This window comes from Coregonus lavaretus (assembly GCF_964263955.1).
Source record: "Coregonus lavaretus genome assembly, chromosome: 25".
In the NCBI taxonomy this organism is placed as follows: Eukaryota; Metazoa; Chordata; class Actinopteri; order Salmoniformes; family Salmonidae; genus Coregonus; species Coregonus lavaretus.
The window spans coordinates 19,836,672-19,851,884 of NC_140012.1; the positions used below are offsets into that span (position 1 = coordinate 19,836,672).

A 15,213-nucleotide genomic window follows, 5' to 3' on the forward strand; every position below is an offset into this window, starting at 1 on the left:
GTCCCTATTGGCTAAGGTGCTTTCTGGCATGTTTGAACAGACAAAAATAAATGCATTCTCCCTTTTGCCACCAATACAGATTGTTTTGAGCTGCCTGGTGTTTGAGGGCGGTCCTATAGGAGAGGTAACGTTTGAGCAAAGCGATTGTTGCCCAGGCAATTAGTGAACAAAGCACTGCCCCATAATGGTGATTAAAACTCTTGGCTGTGCTTGTATGACAACTGATCCCTACTTTATCCACTTGACCTGCCAGCACCAAATCACAAGGCTCAGGATATACCCACTCCATATAAAGACACAGACACGTGAACTCTTGTGAAAAACATGTATTCATTTTCCAGTAGGACATTATGTAGTGTGAAAGTTATCAATCAAAAAAGTAGGGTTCTCATACTCAATCATTCACTACAAAAATATATTCTAGAGTAGACCACAAAAATGCTAAAATACCCAGCATTTCAAGAAACAGTACCAAAATATTTTGTTGTAACATCCGACTATAGCAGCCAACCCCCATTAAAATACACCCAACCGTTAACAAAGGCAGAGAATAATATAGTACATATATATTAAACATTTGACTACGATATCTTAAAATTACATTCCTAAATTACATTATTCATTGCTGTGTTCAAAAAAGGGCTTACATTATAAAAAATGTAAAACCAAGCCCCCATCGAAAGTTGTAGCATGATGTGCTACACAGGACAAATACCTACGACAGGTTATAACTGGTTATTACACATTAACGAGCGGACGGTAGGGGAGGTAAGAAGGGAGAGGTAAGTTAGCAACAAAAGCTTGGGGAGACATTTTTATGGCACAGTGGTCTTATACTACTAGTCTGGTAGTCAGATCTGTTTCTGAGTTGGCTAAAGTTAGCAAAAGCAACAATAGGTCTGCCTACCAGGCTGGCGTTCTACTACCTTGTGTGGTTCAAAATGAACAGTTCTGATTCCACAGATACTCCATGTTGCTTGCTCACGCCAAACAATGCCTTGTCAGCATAGGCAACAAACTAAATCAAACTGGTAAAAAAAATAAAAAAATAATTGGCTCCCTTGTACAGTTTTTCCATCCATCTAGATTTTAAATCTCCAATAATTACACAGAATCAAAACAAAAAGTTACAAAATCACAGGTAAAATTAAATTACAAATAAAAGAATGATAGGAATAAAAAACATGTCCATCCCCTCCTCCCTATATCTCCCCCTCCCCTGTGTGTCTCCCTCTAGGAGACTAAGGCAAGCGAGGATGTGCAGAGACAGGGTTGTTACTGGACAAATCAGAGTTTCACAGGTCAGCTTGGGTTCAAGGGTGAATGCCGTGACTGGGCTCTGGATGAGGAGGGAACGTGAAGAGGGGGTGAGTGAGTGAGTGAGTAGGGTGTGTTTAATGCAACTATGGCTTGTGTGTGAGAGATCTGTAAGTGGCTTTGGATAAGCCCGTCAGCAGAATGACCATATTACCATTACTAATGTGTGGCAGGTGTAGAGGTACCAAGCGTAGCAGGGGTATTACAGTACAGTGGTTGGTCCCTAGGCACAGGCGGTGGTCCCTCCATCTCTCCATAGAGGTGGGCCTCAAATGACACCCTGTTCCTCATACACTACACCAATCACCTTATATGGGCTTTGGTTAAAAGCAGTGCACCACTTGGGGAATAGAGTGCCATTTGTGACACAGCCAGTGAGTCAGTCTTTGGGGTTAGGGGCCAGGGTTCAGCCTCTCAGGCTAGGGGTCAGGGGTGAGTCTCTGGGGGATAGGGGCCCCAGTGGTCAGTAGTGGTAGTAATAGTAGTGTTGGCGTAGTTTGCGAGGCAGGAGTCGCTAGGCAGACTCCACGATGTCTCAGGCACAGGGATGACTGGCTCAGTCTGAAGAACAGGAAAAAGAGAGAAAGACAAAACAAGAGATGAGCGAACCAACAATGAACAACCTCAATTCCATCACCATAGTAATCACTATTGTGATATTCATCATATTCCTCCAGATTTATACTGATGATACTGATCATAACAAACTGACCTCCATTGCTCAGCACCTTCCCTCCAGCGAGAGCACTCGTCCCATTCTCCAGGAATGTCCTGTAGCAAAAACACGCAAATGAGTCCCCACATAACACACTGAAAAACAACGCTTGTAGTTGTTTCAGAGGTGAATACTCACGTCTGATCGACTTCTAGAGATTTCTGGATCTCCTGAAGCACAGCTGTAAGAAAACACACGTCAGACCACAAATACACAATGATGACTGACATGAGTTGCCATGAGTTGAGATGGTCATCATGAAACATGCAATGGGATGGTTGTGGTTCGCTATGTAGCAGACAATCACTCAAGGCTGCTAGTCGGGTTTACACATCTGGATGCCAACAGGACAGTCAAAGCAGACACATATCGATGTGGCTCAGTTGGTATGAGCATAGCGCTAGCAACATCAAGGTTGTGGGTTCAATCCCCGCAGGGATCACATACACAAATATTGGAGTTGGTTAAGGTTAAGTTATGTTAAGGTTGTCTGTTGGTTCCTGAGGTACTCACTCTCATCATTCAGCAAAGCATGCTCCATCACACGTCTAGCAGAGCTCTCTGTAAACGAACAGCATCGCAGCACGCAGTCAGCACATCAGGACACACAAGCACACAGCATGATAACACAGTGTGTGTAGACCGTGTTTTCGCAGACCGATCAGCACAGGGCACAAGCAAACAGGTCAACAGCCTAACAGAGCATGTCATACTGTGCACTTGCTGAAGTACTCTGTTAGGCATAGACGCGTGCATGTTTTAGTATTATTTGCATAGCTATAGATAGAACTATATTAGCCCTTTAAAGCGGCACAAACAGCTTGTGATCTTACCCACGCCATTGCTGTCCCTCGTGGAATTTCTGGAATGACAGACACAGTTCTTCAGTAAAACATGAAAAGTTAGTTGTGTCAAAAAGTCTCTGTCAAAAAGCAGTTCTTCCAAAGTCGATAGCGAATACAGCTATAAAAACAGTGTGTGTGTACCTGTGCTCCACAGAGGCCCCGTCAGGCGATGCCCATGGCAGGGTGGTGGTGGGTGTCTGGGAGGGCACCTCCACTAGAGACCGGGGCTCCACCACACAGCGAGCGGACAGAGAGAAACGCTCAAACTCTGATGGAGAGATCAGGTAGAAACCTGAGGGAGAAATGAGAAAGAGTGCAAGGAAGAAAAATGGATGGCATGAGAAAGAGGGAGGAATGAAAGAGCTGAATACATGAAATGTAAAATGTTTGTGAGAGGTAAACCGGGTGGTTGGGGGGGGGGGGGGCACTTCAGTTAAACTTATTCAGACTGAGCTTCTCACCCTTGAATGGACCACAACTTGTGTGCCGTAGCTAGCTAACACCTTTCAGATTGGAGAGGAAAAGAGGTGCGGATGAGGAAGGCATGCATTGAGGTTTTTAAGTTTGAGTGTGTGTGTGCCACTTCAGGGTTTTATGGGAAAGTCTGTAGGAAAGTCTGTAGCTCAGCTGGTAGAGCACGGCGCTTGTAACGCCATGGTAGTGGGTTCGATCCCCGGGACCACCAATACACAAAAAAAAATTGTATGCACGCATGACTGTAAGTCGCTTTGGATAAAAGAGTCTGCTAAATGGCATATTATATTATATTATTATTATTATTATAAACTGTGGGTCTCTCGTCCTACCCTGTCCTTGCTTGGTGAAGACACAGGATGCGATGCCGCTAACGTCCTCCCTGCGGATACAGGGGTACTGGACCTGCAATTTCACCCCCGGCAACGACACAACATGGAGGTCTCCCTGATTGGTCAGGACGGTGAGGCCACTCTCGCCGTAGTCATCCGTTCGGCTGCTGCCAAACCAGGCCACGCCCACCCGGCGCACGCGCGAGCCGTCAATGGCCGTCAGCTTCAACTTCATTTTAGCACTCACCTTAGGCAGGGTGAACACCTGGAGACAGAGAAAAATGTATAATATTTGTTTTAATAGTCTTGGAGGACAAACATATTCTGTGTTTCTTTATCAACCTTTGGGGGGGAAAAAGGTAACCCCTCATCAGATGAGTGTGGGTAAGATGTCTGTGTGTGTGTGCATGCGTGCAGCAGTGTGTGGGTTCTCACCTTGAACTGTTCCTCTGATATGACCAGTAGGTGGTGTGAACCCTGCATGTCAGGTGAGCGGGCCAGGTCGTGTGCCACCTCCAGGGGCTCAGGCAGAGGGGAACCGTGGCCGTCCAACACCAAGATGCCCACTACTGGAGCACGGTGCATCAACTGGATCTCCTTAGCTGCAGAGAGAGTGGGAGAATATATTTGTGCTTTATTGTCCGTTGTTGTTAAAACAGAGTTTCCCTCACTTCTTTAGAGATGGAAGTGTGGACAAGGGAGGCAAGAGAGAGTGATGTGTAAGACAGCGTGTGTGTGAGAACATGCGTGTTCTCACCAGGGTGGGCTGTGACAGGGTCCTCTGCTCTGCGTTCCACAGGCGGTAGGCGGAGCTGGTAGGCGAATACTGATCCCCCATTGGTCCCTGCCCACAGAGAGGGTGTGTTGTGGGAGCCTGTATGAGGAGAGGAATGAGCAGTATGAGACATCACAAAACGTTTAATAGCCCGGTGTCTACTCGTGTGTGTTGTGACGGCCCCGAATTTACCTCTGAACTGTCTCAGCGAGTCTCCCCCAGACACTGCGCTTCCCCTTTAATTCCCAATTAAATAGCCAATATCAGCTGCGTAAAAACAGTGACAGAGAGGAAGTTTTCAAACCCTCAGCTCTGAAGCTTGTTCATACAGTGCCTTCAGAAAGTATTAACACCCACTTACTTTTTTTTGTGTTACGAAGTGGGATTCAAATGGATGTAATTGTAATTTTTTTTCAACGATCTACAGAAAATACTATTTTAGGTTTTATTTTTCATAAATGCTATCTAAATTAGATAAGTATTCAACCCCCTGAATCAATACATGTTAGAATCCCCTTTGGCAGCGATACAAGCAGTGAGTCTTTCTGGGTAAGTCTAAGAGCTTTCCACATGTGGATTGTGCCACATTTGCCCATTATTCTTTTCAAAATTCTTCAAGCTCTGTGAAATTGGTTGTTGACCATTGCTAGACAATCATTTTCAGGTATTGCCATAGATTTTCAAGCAGTCAAAACTAACTCGGCCACTCAGGAACATTCAGTCTTCTTGGTAAGCAACTCCAGTGTAGATTTGGCCTTTGTTTTAGGTTAATGTCCTGCTGAAAGGTTAATTAATCTCCCAGTGTCTAGTGGAAAACAGACTGAACCAGGTATTCCTCTAGGATTTTGCCTGTGCTTAGCTCCATTCCGTTAATTTTTTATCCTGAAAAACTCCCCAGTCCTTAACGATTACAAGAATACCCATAACATGAAGCAGCCACCACTATGCTTTAAAATATGGAGAGTGGTATGCAGTAATAGGGATTCGTATTTTCCGAAAATCTACCAAGTTTCAATAGCGGGAATAATTCATATTTATCCAGAGTCCCAGGAAATACCACGAAAATCAGAAGTGCCCATTTAAAAGCATTTAAAACCAAGATATGGTCACTATGCCAGGGTTCTCCCAAAATAAGATTGGTTTTGAGCCACAATGCTGGCTTGGCTGCGCCCCTATGTAAAGATTTCATAGCAAGTGAAACTGATATTTAGTAATCAGTAACTTTGATAGCCAATGACATTCTTGTGAATTGCGAAACAGGCTGATCATAAATTCAGAGCGTTATCATGTTCCTCAATGAATTCAGCGCATTTCTGCAGTAGGTCTAGGCCATCTCATTTTTCATTTTAGTCATTTAGCAGATGCTCTTATCCAGAGCGATTTACAGGAATAATCAAGGGCAAACCAACAGATTTTTCACCTAGCCGGCTTGGGGATTCGAACCAGCGACCCTTCGATTACTGGCCCAACGCTCTTAACCACTAGGCTACCTGCCGCCTCATCTCGACACAGAGCGCGCTCAGGACGCACCCAGAGTAGGCAATAGCGTTGTTGAATCATACAAACTTTGTAACGGCAGTCAACCAAAAAGTAAAAAGACCAAAGTTGCTAAGCTTGTTAGATAATCTCCAAAGAATGACAGAATATCTCCTACTTGGCAAAATCAACTCATGAATAACGGGGAGAAGAGGAAATTACTTAAATATCAAGGTAACTGTTTAAAAAAAAAATAGTTTGTTGATCACACATTCTCTACAGAAGCTCTCATATGGGCAGCAAAAGGAGACAGTGCAGAGAAGTAGGGAAAATGTTATAGTGGTATTTTGACATGTATAGGTGAGATGTGCTTTGATAATACAACCTATGGATTACAGAATAAAGTTAGGAATTTTCATGCGAGACTGGAGTCAGGATTTTGGGTTTCAGTGGGATTAGGACTATAGGAAAATAGCCTAGGCTCTATATAAGGCTACTAACGCGAGTCAATAGATAACACACTTGATTTAGGCTACAGCATTGCATGCTAAATGTTTCTGATCAGTGATAGATGCGCAAATGAATAAATTAGCTACCACTTCTACTTGTCCAGCCAGAGATCAATTAACCAAATACACCAAATGACCAAAAGTATGTGGACACCTGCTCTTTGAATATTTCATTCCAAAATCATGGGCATTAATATGAAGTTGGTCCCCCCCTTGCTGCTATAACAGCCTCCACTCTTCTGGGAAGGTTTTCCACTAGATGTTGGAACATTGCTGCGGGAACTTGCTTCCATTCAGCCATAAGAGCATTAGTGATATTGGGCGATTAGGCCTGGCTCGCAGTCGACATTCCAATTCATCCCAAAGGTGTTCGATGGGGTTGAGGTCAGGGCTCTGTACAGGCCAGTCAAGTTCTTCCACACCGATCTCAACAAACCATTTCTGTATGGACCTCGCTTTGTGCACTGGGTCATTGTCATGCTGAAACAGGAAAGGGCCTTCCCCAAACTGTTGCCACAAAGTTAGAAGCACAGAATAGTTTAGAAAGTCATTGCTGTAGCGTTAAGATTTCCCCGAACCATGACAAAACAGCCCCAGACCATTATTCCTCCTCCACCAAACTTTACAGTTGGCACTATGCATTCGGGCAGGTAGCATTCTCCTGGCATCCGCCAAACCCAGATTTGTCCGTCGGACTGCCAGATGGTGAAGCGTGATTCATCACACCAGAGAACGTGTTTCCACTGCTCCAGAGTCCAACGGCGGCGAGCTTTACACCACTCCAACCGACACTTGGCATTGCGCATGGTAATCTTAGGCTTGTGTGCGGCTGCTCGGCCATGGAAACCCATTTCATCAAGCTCCCGACGAACAGTTCTTGTGCTGACGTTGCTTCCAAAGGCAGTTTGGAACCCGGTAGTGAGTGTTGCAACCGAGGACAGACGATTTTTATGTGTTACGCGCTTCAGCACTTGGCGGTCTCGTTTTGTGAGCTTGTGTGGCCTACCATTTTACGGCTGAGCCGTTGTTGCTCCTAGACATTTCCACTTCACAATAACAGCACTTACAGTTGACCGGGGCAACTCTAGCAGGGCAGAAATTTGACGAATTGACTTGTTGGAAAGGTGGCATCCTATGATGGTGCCACATTGAAAGTCACTGAGCTCTTCAGTAAGGCCATTCTACTGCCAATGTTTGTCTATGGAGATTGCATGGCTGTGTGCTCGATGTTATACACCTGTCAGCAACGGGTGTGGCTGAAATAGCTGAATCCATTAATTTGAAGGGGTGTCCACATACTTTTTAATATATTTTTGTATATATAGTTTACAGACAGAGGTTCAGTGAAACAAAATCACATTGATTGATTATCAGACAAGTCACTGGCTTTTGGCCGGGAGTAGGACAGGCTACTACGCGAGTGAAGAGCAAAATCATCTTCTGTAACAGGCTAGAAAATGTTCTGTTCAGCTAATATGTGAGAAAACTAGAATAAAATATTAGCATTCACCTCAGCTAACATTTCCCCAGCCTAATTATTACCAAATATTCAAACGGAGATTCAGCGAAAACAAAAATCTGACATTGATTTCTTTATCTAGGCAAGTCCCCCACTCTTGTCTCAAAGAATTGCGATGGCGCTGTCCCAATCAAAACGGTGTTGAAATGATAATCTAGGTGACCACACTTGACTATTGCTTTAAATTAGTGTAACGATTGGATATTACTTTGGGAGTTTCAGTATAAGCAAGGGTTTGATACAAGCCTTCAATGGCATTAAACTACTTTATTCCAATATGTTCATTATTCAGTTGATCATAACTAAGGTGAGTTTTCCTCCCTCTGTGCTTTTTCTAGGCCCAACAGCTGTTACCTCGTCTCCTCACTCCGCTGCCACCCACCTCCACCACGTCATTCTCAACACCAGTTTCAATCAATATAGCCTACTGTTTTCTAGAAATCTGAACTTTTTTTCAGGTTCGGGCTCATTTAATTTCTGTGATGTCGGACCAGGGCTCGGGCTTCAGCTCAACGGGCTTGGGTCGGACCTGGATCGAATATTCAGTTCTGATAAACTCTAAACTGCCTTCGGGTCTCATGTGCAGTCCGGAAGTGTCAATTATGCTTGTGCTTTGAATTTATGGCGACTTATGTGTGAAGTAAATCCACTAGGCTGAAGGCTTCATGGGACAACCTGTTTGGATAATGTGCTTTTTTTTTTTTTATGGGCCAATCTGCTGCTGTGCATGTTGTGTATTTTGTGGAATTACACCAGTGAGACATTGGGGGAAAAGGTTGTAATTTCCCGGGTTTTGTCATTTATTTATTTTCGGGAAGAGTGGTCCCGGGACAGTCCTGGGATCCCGATTACCGGTGTTAAGCCCTTCTCAGTAATGTGCTGTATTGGTTTCGCCCCAAACATAACACTTTGTATTAAGGACAAAAAGTTCAATTGCTTTGCCACATTTTCTACAGTATTACTATAGTGCCTTGTTGCAAACAGGATGAATGAGGTTAGTATTGTGGAGTAACTACAATGTTGTTGATCCATCCTCAGTTTTCTCCTATCACAGCCATTAAACTCTGTAACTGTTTTAAAGTCACCATTGGCCTCATGGTGAAATCCCTGAGCGGTTTCCTTCCTATCCCGTAACTGAGTTAGGAAGGACACCTGTATCTTTGTACTGACTGGGTTTATTGATACACCATCTAAAGTGTAACTAATAACTTCACCATGCTCAAAGGGATATTCAATATCTGCTTTTTTTTTTACCCATCTACCAATATGTGCTCTTTTTTGCAAGACATTGGAAAACCTCCCTGGTCTATGTGGTTGAATCTGTGTTTGAAATTCGTCCTTGACTGAGGGACCTTACAGATAACTGTATGTGTGGGGTACAGAGATGAGATAGTGACTCAAAAATCATGTTAAACACTATTATTGCACACAGAGTGAGTCCATGCAACTTATTGTGACTTATTCACAGGTTTACTTCTGAACTTATTTTGCCATTAAGGGGTTGAATACTTATTGACTCAAGACATTCCAGCTTTTCATTTTTTAATTAATTCGTAAACATTTCTAAAAACATAATTCCACTTTGACATTAAGGGGTAGGCCAGTGACACAAAATCTCAATTTAATCAATTTTAAATTCACGCTGTAAGACAACGAAATGTGTAAAAATACAAGGAGTGTGAATACTTTCTGAAGGCACTGTACCTTTTTGTTTTGTTCTCAAAAGTGCACCATAGCCGTGTCTCAACAAAAGCTAAAACGCCACAAACATTCCTAAACGGATTAGAATGACAGGCAAATCTCAGTTGATCTCTGTTGTTCTCCGCTTGAGTTCTACTGTCGGATCGGATTGACTCACAGACTCAACTGACAACTTTTTAACATACAGTATTTCATTTATTTTCATTGTGATTTACTCCGAATTTGTTTGGTTATTTACGAGTTGTTGGGGATTAATATATTTTTAATCCTAATAATTGGTATTGTTGTGTGGAACAAGTGTTAATGGTTTTCTGAGTGGGACTGGTTTTACACACCGCTTATTGATGAACATTGAGAGACTGAGATCAAATAGGTTCACTTGAAATATTTTTAGGCCAGAGGTAAGGGACGTTTCCTGAGGAACCTAAGTTATTATTATTTTGTGACTGTGATATTGTTTGTGCAATCATTTATTTTGGGATAATACAAAAACGCAGAAGAACACCATTGTTTTGGAGTTATTTCTTTCAATGTTACAGGTTCATGAAAAGTTTATATTCCACGACTGACTTTTCATGAGTCATTTGTATTGGTCTATACTTGACAGAGATGAGACCGAATCACAAACAAAAAGGAGAAATCAAACATCTCTCTGCTGGCACGAGCTACCTGGCACCCCCTTACTAAAACCAGTTGTGTAAAGTAACTAAGTAAAAATACTTTGAGGTACTACTTAAGTAGTCTTTTGGGGTATCTGTACTTCACTATTTATATTTTTGACAACTTTTACTCCACTACATTCCTAAAGAAAATACATTTACTTTTTACTCCATAGATTTTCCCTGACACCCAAAAGTACTCGTTACATTTCGAATGCTTAGGAGGACAAGAAAACGGTCAAATTCAAGCATTTATCAAGTGAACATCCCTGGTCATCTACTACCTCTGATCTGGCGGACTCACTAAACAAAAATGCTACGTTTGTAAATTATGTCTGAGTGTGCACCTGGCTATCCGCAAAATAAAATAAACGGTGCCGTCTGGTTTGCTTAATAAGGAATTTAAACTTATTTTGATACTTAAGTATATTTGAGCAATTACATTTACTTTCGATAATGAAGTATATTTAAAAACCAAATACTTTCAGACTTTTACTCAAGTAGTATTTTACTGGGTGACTTTCATGTATGACATTTGGTTCTTTTGGTTACCACTGACTAAAACTAACCTCAAAAGTCAAGTCAAAACCGTTACAGTGTGACTTACTGTCTGAAAGGAAGGTGTCAGCGAAGTATAGCGTTCGTACAAGGCCGGTGAAGGAGTCGTCAGAGGATCGAGCCTCTATCTTTCTCTGGACGGGCGCCAACTCCATCTCAGCTAGCTCTGCCTCTAGACGAGCATTAGCCTCCTGCAACTAGAGATAGAGAAGCCCGTTTGAGATGCGCTGGGTTGGAGATGAATGCAGCAGCAGACTGCACTAAAAACGGTGTGATCATTAGGAACTTTGTTCAATTAAGATTTATGCAGTCACATTTTTTTGGCCCAAAAATACATTTTTGTTGTCGTTTACCTTAGCTGCGTTGTTGACGTGGTGTTTGCGTAGGGACACTCGGCTGCGCCTGATCCTTCTGAAAGACTGACGGAGAGACTTCTTAATGCTCTTCACTCTGGACAGAGGACCTTCCATAGCCAGCTGGTCACTGGGGTTCAGAGTACACCTACAGGAGAGGGACAGGAGAGGGTTAACACACACAAACGTCTATATACCATCTCCGTTACCTTCCGTTATTTTGAAGTCATACAGGCAGAAACATGCAAACACTAAACCTCCCCCCCCCCCCACAAACACACACTTACCTGACGAGGACGTTGTTTTTCTGCTGGTAGTCGTAGAGTCCGAAGCCGTGACTGGTCCCGAATGTCACTAGTTTCCACTCAGAGTGCAGGGTGAGGGCAGTGACCACGGCCGGAGGCTGACACTGGACCAGGGCAAAGGGCTGGAAACCTGGGGGGAACATCACCGGCTCCTCCCTCACCTCCAGACGTGTATGGCCCTGATAGGGAGAGATGGTTACACAAACATTAAAGAATATTACAGAAAAGTATTGATCACTTTTCTTTATGCTCACTGAAAACCAATTCAATCAAAATTGCACTGCAGTATTTACGGAGAATCCAGTAAACACACACTCAATGTAAAGTTCTTGTTTGTTGTCGTTTACCTTCCAGCGGAAGCCCTCCTGTCCCTGTAGCAGGTCTGCTACGGTGGCCTCCACAGTCTGTTCTGCTGCCTCGTCATTCAGCTCTAACACCAGGACCTATGGAGGGGAGAGGTGAGAGAAGGACAGACCGTAACATTACATTTATTGTTTTGGACCAACAGGCAGTCTTATCTAAACACTTATATGAACCACTCAGACATTCACACCTCTCTTTCTCAGTGTGTGTGCGCCTCTGTGCCAGCCAACTAAATCAGACCACCCTCTTTTATAATGAATGACAGCTGATAATATAAAAGATAAAATATATAAGATACTTCCCACTGATGATCCAGTGCTCTATAAAGAATGAGAGATTACATTTAATTTCCACACATTCTGATTAAAGGAGGTGGTTTATTTATCACACTACATTATATAATGACTATAGGAGAGCTATGCAACCATGCAGACTGGGTCTGGAAAATATGCCGTTCACTGAATGTGTGACCATCCGTGACCCAAATACCCTCAGGAAAAGATTGTCATGGGGGACAAAGATCTATAGTGCCAAAGAACGTAAAATTAAGACCAAAACAACAGACTGGATTGCTAAATGGCATATTATTATATTATACCGGTAATGTCCAAAAATGTCCAACACAGCACTTAGGCTAACTGGCCACTAGAGGGAGTAGCGGTTGGTTTTCCACTGGTAAACTCACCTGTCCAGCGGTGCCAGCTACAGTCAGGTAGCCGCTGTATTTACACAGGTGGATCTTCTGAATGCCCAGACGAGGGTCGTCACTGTACGGGTCAAAACAACCCACCTGGGGGGAGAAGAGGGACATGTTTAATACACCGTCTCGCTATTCTGATTCACTAGACACATTTTCTCACAAAACACACCTACACCTTTTCTACAGTGACTCCACTATACCTTTGTGCTCCCTGTATGTGAATATACACACATCCGAATGGTGGTAACTCTTTACATGTTATTTATACACACACAGACCTTTCTGAAAGGTGGCCACTCTCCCTCTGTGCCCTGGTTCATGTTTTCATTGGGGTCTGCGTCAGTGAGGAACACCCCTGCCGTGCTCAGCTTGTACATTGGGTACAGACACACCCCCGACGCGTCCCAGAAACGCACCGTACCGTCCTCGTGCCTGTGAGGAGGTGGAGGGAGGAGATTACATTTGTGAGGATCAACAAAATCAGGGGAACAAAAACATGACTAACTATTTGAAACCCTGTTCGCCGTCTCCACACAGCAACATTAAATGTAGATCATGAAGTTGTATTGAAATGAAGTCTCTGAAAAGAAATGAACGAGCTGTGACTGTCTACTGACCCTGTGAGCAGTAGGTCTCTCTGAGGAGGGTCTGGAGCCAGGTTCTGTCCTCCTGTCATAGGCCAAGGCTGGACGGAGGGAGAGAGAAGGGAGGGGTGCAAAAATTGGATGAATGCGAGAGAAAGAATTTAGGTCAATTCAATGTGCTCCATCAATTCAAGTTTCCAGCTCCCAGATTGTATTTTCACATGCACAAGTACAGTGAAGTGTAGCTAAATGTAGGTCATCTGTAGCTCAATTGGTAGAGCATGGCGCTTGTAACGCCAGGGTAGTGGGTTCGATCCCCGGGACCACCCATACGTAAAAATGTATGCGCACATGACTGTAAGTCGCTTTGGATAAAAGCGTCTGCTAAATGGCATATTATTATACACTGCTCAAAAAAATAAAGGGAACACTTAAACAACACAATGTAACTCCAAGTCAATCACACTTCTGTGAAATCAAACTGTCCACTTAGGAAGCAACACTGATTGACAATACATTTCACATGCTGTTGTGCAAATGGAATAGACAACAGGTGGAAATTATAGGCAATTAGCAAGACACCCCCAATAACGGACTGCTTTGCAGGTGGTGACCACAGACCACTTCTCAGTTCCTATGCTTCCTGGCTGATGTTTTGGTCACTTTTGAATGCTGGCGGTGCTTTCACTCTAGTGGTAGCATGAGACGGAGTCTACAACCCACACAAGTGGCTCAGGTAGTGCAGCTCATCCAGGATGGCACATCAATGCGAGCTGTGGCAAGAAGGTTTGCTGTGTCTGTCAGCGTAGTGTCCAGAGCATGGAGGCGCTACCAGGAGACAGGCCAGTACATTAGGAGACGTGGAGGAGGCCGTAGGAGGGCAACAACCCAGCAGCAGGACTGCTACCTCCGCCTTTGTGCAAAGAGGAGCAGGAGGAGCACTGCCAGAGCCCTGCAAAATGACCTCCAGCAGGCCACAAATGTGCATGTGTCTGCTCAAACGGTCAGAAACAGACTCCATGAGGGTCGTATGAGGGCCCGAAGTCCACAGGTGGGGGTTGTGCTTACAGCCCAACACCGTGCAGGACGCTTGGCATTTGCCAGAGAACACCAAGATTGGCAAATTCGCCACTGGCGCCCTGTGCTCTTCACAGATGAAAGCAGGTTCACACTGAGCACGTGACAGACATGACAGAGTCTGGAGACGCCGTGGAGAACGTTCTGCTGCCTGCAACATCCTCCAGCATGACCGGTTTGGCGGTGGGTCAGTCATGGTGTGGGGTGGCATTTCTTTGGGGGGCCGCACAGCCCTCCATGTGCTCGCCAGAGGTAGCCTGACTGCCATTAGGTACCGAGATGAGATCCTCAGACCCCTTGTGAGACCATATGCTGGTGCGGTTGGCCCTGGGTTCCTCCTAATGCAAGACAATGCTAGACCTCATGTGGCTGGAGTGTGTCAGCAGTTCCTGCAAGAGGAAGGCATTGATGCTATGGACTGGCCCGCCCGTTCCCCAGACCTGAATCCAATTGAGCACATCTGGGACATCATGGTTCGCTCCATCCACCAACGCCACGTTGCACCACAGACTGTCCAGGAGTTGGCGGATGCTTTAGTCCAGGTCTGGGAGGAGATCCCTCAGGAGACCATCCACCACCTCATCAGGAGCATGCCCAGGCGTTGTAGGGAGGTCATACAGGCACGTGGAGGCCACACACACTAATGAGCCTCATTTTGACTTGTTTTAAGGACATTAAATCAAAGTTGTATCAGCCTGTAGTGTGGTTTTCCACTTTAATTTTGAGGGTGACTCCAAATCCAGACCTCCATGGGTTGATACATTTGATTTCCATTGATAATTTGTGTGCGATTTTGTTGTCAGCACATTCAACTATGTAAAGAAAAAAGTATTTAATAAGATTATTTCATTCATTCAGATCTAGGATGTGTTATTATAGTGTTCCCTTTATTTTTTTGAGCAGTGTATTATTATAAATGCCTTTCTTGCAAGCGCTTTTCCAACAATGCAG

At 44.1% G+C, this 15,213-nt stretch overlaps 1 protein-coding gene across 5 annotated transcripts in view; it reads right to left on the reverse strand.

Moving 5' to 3' along the window:
* Positions 1 to 311: 311 nt before the first annotated feature.
* The window catches only part of LOC311101167 (LLGL scribble cell polarity complex component 2-like), a 34,198-nt gene continuing 19,296 nt past the window's right edge, over positions 312 to 15,213 (reverse strand). For 4 of the 5 annotated variants that reach the window (XM_084142248.1, XM_084142250.1, XM_084142249.1 and 1 more), the window contains 16 exons: positions 13,219 to 13,286; positions 12,880 to 13,033; positions 12,587 to 12,691; positions 11,886 to 11,981; positions 11,521 to 11,717; positions 11,234 to 11,381; positions 10,930 to 11,077; positions 4,441 to 4,557; positions 4,119 to 4,285; positions 3,684 to 3,948; positions 3,019 to 3,169; positions 2,866 to 2,894; positions 2,546 to 2,593; positions 2,171 to 2,213; positions 2,030 to 2,088; positions 312 to 1,878 (listed from right to left, as the gene is read on the reverse strand). In XM_084142248.1, coding sequence (XP_083998374.1) covers positions 1,874 to 1,878; positions 2,030 to 2,088; positions 2,171 to 2,213; positions 2,546 to 2,593; positions 2,866 to 2,894; positions 3,019 to 3,169; positions 3,684 to 3,948; positions 4,119 to 4,285; positions 4,441 to 4,557; positions 10,930 to 11,077; positions 11,234 to 11,381; positions 11,521 to 11,717; positions 11,886 to 11,981; positions 12,587 to 12,691; positions 12,880 to 13,033; positions 13,219 to 13,286 — 1,800 coding nt within the window. In that variant the 3' untranslated portion in view covers positions 312 to 1,873. The remainder of the gene's footprint in view (positions 1,879 to 2,029; positions 2,089 to 2,170; positions 2,214 to 2,545; positions 2,594 to 2,865; positions 2,895 to 3,018; positions 3,170 to 3,683; positions 3,949 to 4,118; positions 4,286 to 4,440; positions 4,558 to 10,929; positions 11,078 to 11,233; positions 11,382 to 11,520; positions 11,718 to 11,885; positions 11,982 to 12,586; positions 12,692 to 12,879; positions 13,034 to 13,218; positions 13,287 to 15,213) is intronic. The other variant, XM_084142252.1, reaches the window with a different exon arrangement.